General features: G+C 29.7%; 1 protein-coding gene across 1 annotated transcript in view; it reads right to left on the bottom strand.

Moving 5' to 3' along the window:
* The window catches only part of LOC113365980 (cadherin-related tumor suppressor), a 59,772-nt gene that overhangs the window by 11,639 nt on the left and 36,929 nt on the right, over positions 1-11,204 (bottom strand). The window contains exons 2-6 of the mRNA XM_026607526.1: positions 6,769-6,864; positions 4,976-5,182; positions 3,074-3,307; positions 839-1,040; positions 453-640 (exon numbers count right to left, since the gene is read on the bottom strand). Of these exons, the coding sequence (XP_026463311.1) occupies positions 453-640; positions 839-1,040; positions 3,074-3,307; positions 4,976-5,182; positions 6,769-6,864 (927 nt within the window). The remainder of the gene's footprint in view (positions 1-452; positions 641-838; positions 1,041-3,073; positions 3,308-4,975; positions 5,183-6,768; positions 6,865-11,204) is intronic.

The raw sequence follows: 11,204 nt of genomic DNA, 5'->3' as shown, positions 1-11,204 counted from the left end.
GCGCTTACTAACACATTTTGCAATCCATTTTTATATATAAGATATATCATCGACACATGTGAATTTTCATTAATATTTTCATCAATCAACAACTTACTTATAATATATAATATATATTTATATACTTTTATTATTGTGGTGTGCGGCTGCTTCTAATACATAAATATGTATATTCAAAATGATTAGCTTTCACCTATGCGCGAATATAAATAGCAAGCAAATATATAAAATACAGTATATAAATCACATCACCTACATGTGTTTGTACGACAATATTTATTGGCTGCGATAGCTAAATGTTCACATGAATTATTTATGACTTGACACTACAGTTAGTGATGTACAAGTCTCACACTTATTGACACGTTAAATTAAACATTACCATATTTAAGAATTTACTGGATTATAATTGGACTAAAAAAACTATATATATTTCGATGTTGATCATTTACCTGTGCCGTGCTTTGCAGTCTTTTAGCGACATTTGGTGCTTGGTCGACTGCTACTACGGAAAATGTGTACGATGAACGACTTTCGCGATCTAACACACGTTGGGTTCTTATAATTCCGTTTGAATCAACGCTAAAATCGCCTGTATCATCTCCATTTATGGTGCTGAATTTCATTATGCTGTTTGCACCTGGAAAATAAAAGACTAATGAGGATAAGTTATTGATTAAATTCATCGAAACATTTTGCACCGAATCCAAATTGGTCAATCATTTTCTACAATCAGTAGAAATCTATTAAAAGTTCCAACAATTTTCTATATTTGATTCCGCATTCAACATTAGCTGATATTTATCTCAAAATATTCCATCTGATATTCGATACTGACCGCTGTCTTTGTCTGTGGCTATAAGTTTGATGACTTCGCTTCCTTTTGGAATGTTTTCGGGAATTCTCTTGGTGTAGGTCCTTGGTTCGAACGCTGGTGCGTTGTCGTTGACGTCGATGACGTTGATGTACAACATCGCGGTCGAAGTCAAGGCGGGCGAACCGGCATCCTGGGCCTGGACGACCAGCACGTAATGCTGGATCTAAAGAAATTAATTGTCTGATTTCATATCTTAATAACTGGGATCTTTTAGTTTATTAGTAGGTTTTTAAAACAAAGTTTGGTGTTATTTTAATTATTAAATTCTGATTTTAGGTTATTTGTTACATATACAGGGTGTCCCTGAACTCAACACTAGCCGAAACGTTGTGATAGTAAAAATTAGAAAAAAAAATTATCACACGTTGTTACAAAATTATGAGCGTTCAAGTTCAACTTAAAAATATACTACTAAGTTTCAGTTAAAATGGTAATTTCCAATCAACGTAAGATTTTTTATCAATTTTTTTTCAGGACAGTTACAGACAATATCTCGTTTCGACTTGATGTTGAGTTCTGGGCACCCTGTATAATTGCAAATTGTTAAAAAAAAAAACAATTTTGTTTTAAATGATTAAAATGTTTAGAATGCTTTTTACGAAATAAATTAGATACTTTCGCATAGATTTACTTCAGTAAAATATTTGTTACGATGCTAGGGAAATTGATTAAAACGATATAATATGGAACACGTATTAAATGGCGATAAACGTAAATCAACATAATTAAAAATATATATTTCTGTACAAATACGTGTATGTGTATAGAATCCAGTTACATATATCTACATATATAAACCGGCGCGTGTATATAATTTTATACAGCATCACGTTTTAAGTTTCCTTCATACGAGATCATCAAATAAATCAATCAACTTCCAAACCACACATAAAATTTTATACAAATAATCTCTAAATATATTTTAATATGTGTATTTACTGTGACAACTTCATTGCTTAATCTCACTATCGAATAAAAAAACATAACTGAAAAAAATTAAGTTCACATAAATAAAATACCGGAATTTATTGCCGTAGATTTTAATGCTTTTAGATTTTATATCATGAAAATATTAAGTGGACAAAGGATTCCTCAAGTCATGATAACTTGTTGAATGATTAGTTAATAACTTGAGATATAGTTATCCATAATGAAATTCTATCAATTTAATTGTATCAATAATTTCTTGGGTGTATCATGCGTGATTAAAATTTGTTTGTGTTTCGTCTTGTGCTTGTGATTTTGTCGTCGAATCGAGGCGGCAGTAAATATTAGAAAATCTGTCATAAAATGTGACATTTATGGACATTCTCGTCACTGTCTACAGCAGTGTTATTAAATTGATACATGGATCGATTTTATTGATTCCCGAAATCTTCAAGTGTGATATGTCTCATGAATATTCAATGCGGTTGACGCAACCGAAGTTAAGTCGGAGACGAGATACTGAACAGACTCAATTTTAAACATTCTTTCTGATTGCTAATTTTATTTATATTAAATATATAATATAAATGTATGATTCAGATATTTTTGAACATGTTTCTCCTACCGATTTTTAATTTTAGATATTGTATATTTTTATGAAGCATTATATATTATAAATTATATATCGAAATTTCTGTGACAAACAGATTAATCGGAAATAATTCATGAGAAACGTGAGTGCTTTGCATCATAAAAATATAATGTCAATACAGTATATCATTTTATTGTCCATTTATTATGTTAAATTATAATGTAAAAAAGTGACAGAGATAAACATGTCAATTTGAATATTGAAAATTTATTAATACCAAAATGTGGACGAACTTATTCGGTAATTTGTTAAATTTACACATGGTATGAAGAAGTTTCAAAATTAATTATAATTTGTATACGGCCAATTTTTTTATGTTCTAATATTTATGTGCAGGGTTTGTTTTGTTTTTTGTTATATATATATATATATATATATATATATATATATAACATTTACAACTGTTTAGGACATTTAGCTAATTTATATTGTCTGTTGTATAAAAGATTTTGTATTGAAATAATGACATGGGGCAAAGATCCTCAATAGATAAATTATAACTACAATAAGTATAATAGAATGTATAGTTTTAATTAATAAAATTAAGATTTAAATTTAATTCTCATCGAGTTGATTCAGATCAAGTGTCGATTTTCATTTCAACATATATCATTTACCTCTTCATAGTCTAATTTTCCCGCCAGGGTTAAGAGCCCTGTGACTGGATTCAGTGAGAATACATCAGAGCCCCATTCGGGGAGCAAGGAATACGATACCCTGGCATTGACTCCCGAATCTGAGTCAGTGGCCACAACTGTGCCGACAGATGTCCCCCTCAAAGAATCCTCCAGTACGTCCATGGAATACCAAGACCTCGAAAACACAGGCGCATTGTCGTTCGAGTCGAGTATCTGGAATTATGTAACAACATTGCATTCGATGAATTGACATGATACTGAGGTACAACCAATAAAAGTAACTCGGTGACGGTAAAATGACACTACGAGCTCTGTTTAGCTTTAAATTTTCATTATTTTTGCCAATGTGTTGTTTCCGGCTAACATCCTAGCCTTCATTCAGATTTTACAATATTGTTTTATTATTTGAGGATAAATTGTAAGTTGCTTGTATTTTTTCTTAAAATATTACAAATTATTTAATTAATTATTGTAATTGACAGAATTTTCCACTGAATGAAAGCTAGAATATTAGCCAAAACATATGGATTTTAAATAAATAAATTCCAAAAACGTTTATATATTTATGTAACGCTCGATCTTTAATTTCAAATAAAATATAATCTATATATATATATATATATATATATATATATATTATTTTGGGTAGAAAAATTTAAGGTATTCACGGATGTGTGTTAATATATTATATTAATGCTATATATTATTTTTTTTAATTTATTAGTCTTTTTAGATTAGACTTCAATTTCCAGTATGTATATCATAAAGGCAGACAATGAATTTTTGTACATCTACATCTATATTTACAGATATATCTAAAAATATTGCGTAACCCGTAGCATTAAAATAAATTGAGCTCTTGGAAATAAATTAGTTCTAAAAATGTAGTAGTGTATGAATTTTTTAATATAGATATTTTAATATTTGTGTTTGATATGTTACATAATTTGATGTGGCTGATTTGGAATTCGTAGTATATTTAAATGTTAAGTGTGGGAATTGACTATTATATATATATATATATATATATATATATATATATATATATATATATTTCCAAAGAAGAATAGTGTTACTGGTGATATTAGCTTGAATTTTATTATTAATTTTACATTTACTGCATAATTTAATAATAGGCATATATGTAATGTTATGGAACAAAGCATTTTTTTTTCTTTAATATTTGGATTTATTTATTAATTAAATTAAAAATTTGCATTATCATTATTATTTTATATTACATAAATCATCCTGGCTAAAAAAATTATACGTGAAGGTTTCCTTACATATGTGCAATGGATTCAACCATTGAATAATATCTATTTATTATGTGATATGCATTTCTAGATTTCTGATCATGCAACCCTAACACTGTCACCTTCAGTTTGTGCAAGACTTGTCCTTGGGGGTCAGTCTGCGCTGTGCATCGGTAAGTGTAACATTGCTCGTCGGACATGATACTGAACGCAAATCAATTAATACGATCAACTTATAATGGTTATAAGCCGATTAAGACAATAGAAAATTACGATATTTTCTACAGTGTGTGTTGTGAAAATTTGGAGCCTATGCAGGAGATTTGTAGCTGTCAAGGTAAGTACATAATTTACACACGTGCTTTTTAATTTTAACCCATGACGTACTCGTTTCTTTATATTCAAGATTTGATGGATTTGAGGCTAATAAATCTTTTGATTGGTAAAATGGATAAGATTTAGGTGTGATATAAAGGAACATGATATTTACTCAGAAATTCATTCTGTTCTGTTAGGCTCGTGTGCTTCACGACAATTGTAACATGAAGCAATCATTTTGGATTGCTCTTCTACGTAAATCCATTTCATGAATCCTATTATTATTTTGATTATTCAATTTCTTCACCTGTATGGTGAGTTCGGCGTCTGTGTGCTGCAGGCCGTCGTCTGCCTTGACGAGCAGCCGATGCTCGGTGGCCAACTCTCTGTCCAGGGGCTGCAAAAGGCTCACCGAGCCCGAATCTTTGTCGATGGCGAAGTATCGGGTGTCGTTTAAAGAATATTTTATTACTCCCGTTGTGTCTGCGTCCCAAGCGCGAACTACTCCCACGATCTGAGGAAAAAAATTAGGGAATATCAATTTAGCAACACATGGGATTGATATATACTAGTGTCATGTCATGAGATGTATCAAGTCGGTTTGGTCTAAATTCTCATATTTTTCTGGAATAATAATTTATAAAGTTATATATCGATCTATAGATTTTAGAATCTATAGATTCTGATTAAAAGAAACAGATTTATTTTATAGAAAATTGACATTTTAATGTAACATGAATTCGGTTTTTTATTTTCCCCTGGTAGTTTTGTGCCAAGTTTAGATAATCCTCGAGGCGACTTCTATAATTGTCTGAATGTGTTTGTCTGAATGTCTTTATGCATTAAACAATTGTATGATTCTGTCATCTTATATATTTAAGACATTTAAATAAAAATCAATTCATTTAGGCGTACTCTGATTATACATTATATAATGTTATATTTTTTAAATTCACTTCTGCGATACGAACTCGATGCTCCAGGAATATCTACAATAGTTCGATTGCGTAATTTTTACTGAAGCTTGAATTATAGATTCTCAAATACTTTTTGGTTCGTGGCTGTCATGAATGATCGAGTATTTTTTGTTGCACGCCTGATATAACTGACTTTTGTCTAAATTTTTGGAAATGTATGTGTGTATGTGTGTGTGTGTGTGTGCGGATACAAATTTTCGTCGACGATTTCGGGAACACGGTTCAACCGATTTCAATTATTCAAAAAACATTCGATTGCTGTTAATGAGGAGACGTGTTGATCAGTTTTTGGCATAGGCAAATCTAGCCGTTTTGAAGATTTGGGGCAAAAAGTACCACAAACGGTAACTCAGTTTTTAAGAGAACGGAGCGTCCGACATTAATAATTCATAAAACATTTTACTTGTAGTCACAAGATGAAGAACTGAATAAATTTTCATAAAGTCTTCGCAGATCTAGTGAAAAAAGTAAAAAAAAAATGCCATTTGGCGGTCAAAAATGATCATTAGACACATGCACATCAAATTATCAGATATTTTTTAGAGATTTTAACAATGAGTATAAATTTTGTTTACATTCTTATGTGTTCCGTACCTATGTTCATCCGTTGGACGGCGACGCGGCGCTTACGCGCTTCAATATTTCGTTTTTATGCAGTTAAAGCAGTACGATTACTTTAAAAAAAAGTTCAGAATTTCCAAAATATTTCAAAATAAAGAAAACATTCTTTTTCAAAAAGTTTTCTTTATTTGTTTTCAAAAAAGTAAATTTTTGTTAAAAATTTATAGTTTCTTAAAAATCTAATTTTTTCAAAATAATTTTTTTTCAAAAATGTTAATCTTTAAAAAAAAATAGTACGGGAAGTTCCAGGAATTTGCGTTAAAAGGCACGATGCCATGCGCCTCACTAGTTTATTTGATATATTAAATAATATCCTCTAAATGCATGAATATCTGTTAAATAATTGGGAAAAGATAATAAAACTGTTGCAGTTGCTAATTTTTGGTACATATACCAAATTTGGCTTAGTGGTTTGTTGTATATGTGTAACAATAAGTTTAGGAATCATCTGCATCTGTCTATTATTATGATGTGTATCGCAATATCGATACTGTTAACTCACTTGTCCGGGCACTAGATCTTCGGAGACTGCCAATAATAACGGAAGATCTCGGAACTGCGGCGGTGTATCGTTCTGATCCAGCACAGTCACGCGAATCTGAAATCAGAAAACGGACAATTGTTATTGTTGTTGCTCGGCTGGTACAAATACAAAGCCATACAAACAACATTGCAACACTATTTAATATTAACCTATTAAATGCAACTATAATTCATCTGTACGATTATTAGAAAATTTATACAGCCATTGTAATGGACTTTTTGAAATCCAGGAAAATGTTTGATTGTCTTTCACAATAATAACTAACACATCAGGGCGTCTAGAATTTGGTGAAATCAGATATGGAATTGCGTGTACGTTTTTTTTATTTCAAAGATATACTATGATGTTAATTTAGAATTTTACAATTTCTGCTTGATTTTCTTCAAAGGTTTATGCACATAAACAGAACAAATTTATGATTTTTTTTCTGTATGCATTTTTTTAAGTTTTTTTTTACAAATATCTTATGTAGTTTGTTTGAAACACCATAAGACAGTATAATATAATTTGTATGTAACAAATTTGTTTTTGCAGTAAGAAAATAACACGTTTAGGTTCGAATAAAACATCCATGCACATTTTTTTAAATTTTTTACAAAAATGCTATATGTACTGTACGTATATATTTTATATAGATGATAATGTACTAAATTTTCTATTAGACGTGTGTAATAATTTATATGCTATTATACAAATTTTTTATGAAAATCTGTCGCGAAGGATAGAAATTTGTTTTTAAAGCAAGTTTTTTTAATACTTGCATAAACACTATAAGATTTTATTACAGTTTTTTACAAACATCTTACTTAGTTTTTGAAATGTTATACATTATTTTATGCATGAAATTCTAGACATGACGTTATATAATAAGTTTTAATTTATTATACAAAGTGTGCAATTCATGAGTAATTTATCTAGTACTGTTAATTTTTTTCTATTTACTTTCGATCAAATTATTGTCAAAAACATTCATCGAGTTATAGTTCGCCTCTGTTCATAATAAGCAATAGTAAAATGCGTAATAAGATAATTTGAATCGTTTCGCTTATTATGATGTTACATTTTCAATTGTAGGAAGTATTTATTATATTTACGTTATTGTGCTGGTGATGTAATGGCTTTTTGAGAACGAACTTCAAATAACTGTTTACAATGTCGAAGTAGTATTCCATGCATGCTATTACCTATTAGCAAACTAATAATCCAATTATTGAAAGGAACATGTACTTAAATCTGCCCTTATTGTGAAAGAAATCTGCATGAAATGATGAAACTTTACAAATGGACTTCTGATACATCTTTCCAACTCTGTTTTAAATATATAAAATAAACTAAGCTAAATGGAGAGAGATAATCCACTTTATTGATGGTCCGTACCAAGCAAATTGCGGAGAACTGGTTTAAAATCATTTTTAAAGACACTCGTAAATCTCTCAACACGGTTGATAATTTTTACTTTCCATTATTTTACATTTTGTATCAGTGTTCTTGTTTATTGTTTTATTTATCGCATTTTATTCCTTGGCTATGTAATCAATTTCAATGAATTCAAAAATGAAATCAAAAATTCTTTTATGTACCTATCCTTATCATACATTGTCAAATTATTTGAATTTTATATTGAATATGAATATAAATTATAATTAATTAATTTTATAATTTTTTTCAATGCACATCTCATGATATTTTTAAATTCGAAGTTAGTTGGATATTGAAAATAACTCAGGTGTCGTACATGATCTTCAGATGATATAAACACCTGCATATGGATATTACATTACTATTTACAAGAATATCAATTCTCGCTCCTTTTCTAGATTATGAACATTTTATCAGTATTTAGCCATAAATAATTTTTTTAAAGGTTTTCTTTTGACTAAATTTTAATTAATTTTAATTTTAACTAATTATAAGATTCGATTTTTTATTTCACAAAATATAATTTGAATCTATTTTCAGTTTAGTTGTCTTAAATTGGTATTTTATTTAAATGGGTCTTATTACTAAATAATACAATTTGGTGTTGCTAGTTGAAGAGTTGTTTCTTAATTCATCTTATTGCTGTTTAAGAACGCGAACTGATAATTAAACTCATTGTGAAGCGTCAGAATATAAATTTAGATGGTGTAATAAAAACAAAATATACAAAAGAACAAATTAATTTAGAATAAAAAAACGCGCGGAAATAAATTACATGCCGCTGTCATGAATATTCATAACGCTTGTATTTAGATATCAGTAGATGCTAATATAACAGTAACATAAATAAACACATGTCCGGCAATGAGTTCATTCATTGTGTGTCTCTGTCACGATTAGACAATTCTGATTAGTCTGATGGACATTCGAATATTGTTTGGAATTAATTAACGAATGTATTAACTCTATTGTATTAAATAGCGATTTTATTGTCGTCGAGAATTAATTAATTTATTGGCGGCTGCATGCTAAAACGTTTGACCCATATTTTGTCGGAAGCTATTTTCTGCACTCTATTGCGGAACAAAGCGATTATGCCAAAACGATAATACTTTATTTCAGTTTTATTTATTTTAATTTGAAAAAAAGTTTAGTGCTTTTAATATACAGATATTTTGGTGTTTCTTTGCTCCCAGAAGCTCAAATGCTTCCAAATTGATAAAAAAAAATCTCTGAAAATTTTAGATCTTAATATTGACTTTAAGATAGATAGTCCGCACTTCAGCCAAAGTTTCTTATGGAAATAACATGGGTGAAATTCTATTTATTTTTAAGAATTTTATAACTTAGCGACAAGTGAATAAAAATTTTCAGAATAGCATTATATTTGCTTATTTTGAATATAATTTTTAAAAAATGCAACAAAAATTTCATATATTTTATAAAATAAGTATTTACAAAAAGAACCAAGAAACTTAAGTTAATCTTAGAGTTAATAATAAGATCTAAAACTTTCAAAGAATATTTTTTATCAACTTGAATTTGAAGGAATTTTGAAAACATCCATATTAAGGACCACTCTTAATGAAGTAATTGTTGGAAAAAATTCTTTGGCGACTTTGATGAAACTATATTATCATGTAGATCAGGTTTTGAACATTGTAGACTCTAAAAATTTATTGAAACTTGAAATAATCAGCTACATAAAAATTCTATCGTGACGACTGTAAATCTCTTGCAAATAATGTAATGCCACTTGCAAAGTGCTGGAGTACTTGTTAATTTTATACACATCGTAATGTTATAGTTGGGAAATTTTATTTAGTAATCTATATGTTGGGTTGATCAAATTGAACGATTATTCAGGACTACATGTCAGGACTTAAAAGTGTGTGACCTTAGAATTCAGAGACTTTTTGTATCAAAATTCTGTAGAAACTTTTGCTGTCGTGTAAATATAAATACGCTACCTACAAGTGTCTGTGATTTACAGATTTTCATGATGCTGAATGATCGGTCATCGTCATCGTCATCGTTTTCGTTTAAGAGTGTCCGAAGCTTGTGTTCATGTTGATGTGTTCCACCCACCTCGGGAAGATCGCGCAGAGAGCGCACTTATTAGTACGTCTAAAATGTGCTTTCATCGCAGGCACAACAAAGCGAAGAATCATGTGAAATACGAGTAAGAACGGACGCACTCGCAATAAATAACACACGAGGGCCGTTTTTATTCCGATAGTAATTTCGTTCAGTTTACGCCATGACGCCGCGGGCCGAGCGATTCCACGGACGCAGATTGTAGATTTTTAAAACGAAATATCGACTTTTATTCATCACTATTGCGCCGGTGGGTACGCACAATGGTTTGCGATCGACGTTTTACATCCCCGAAACGGCACAATATTACAGGAGATCAGAGATGCCTTCTTATTAACTGCCTATCTCAATCGAACGAGATACTGATAAATTCACGTATTTTTTCATTGCCAATTACCGTAATTGGTCTGGCCACTATACTAATGCAAAATGAGAACGATGATCGAGTCCAAATGAGAAATTTTAAACCCCAAAGTAGCTTAAGTATTCAAATGCATAATTAACATTTGTATTTATATTTTAAAATAATAGTTGTAATAAATAGCATTATTCAGACTAGGGATAGAATTCAATTTATATGTATCAAACTCTATACTGCTTTTGGTCCTAAATTCAATAGTATTCAAAGCATTCGTTGATCTCAGTTTTATTATAAAGTACGGGAATTAAACTCTACTATACCGTTTTATTACTTTTTCAATTTCTCATTTGTTTTTGACAATTCCATTGTTATGCCTTTATTTTAACTCATATTGTGAATCTGACTTTGCGAAAGCGTATTAAACATAATTCCAGCAGAATCAAAATTAATTATTAATTAAATTAATAAATTTTATGTGGCCATTGTTTTATACAATTCAACTTAAAACAATTCTAAT

The sequence above is a fragment of the Ctenocephalides felis genome, unplaced genomic scaffold (assembly GCF_003426905.1).
Source record: "Ctenocephalides felis isolate EL2017-DRISC unplaced genomic scaffold, ASM342690v1 CF-g0.4_SCAFFOLD_01170, whole genome shotgun sequence".
Taxonomy (NCBI): Eukaryota; Metazoa; Arthropoda; class Insecta; order Siphonaptera; family Pulicidae; genus Ctenocephalides; species Ctenocephalides felis.
Note: the sequence above shows the minus strand (reverse complement) of the source record. Positions and strands in the feature narration are given on the sequence as shown.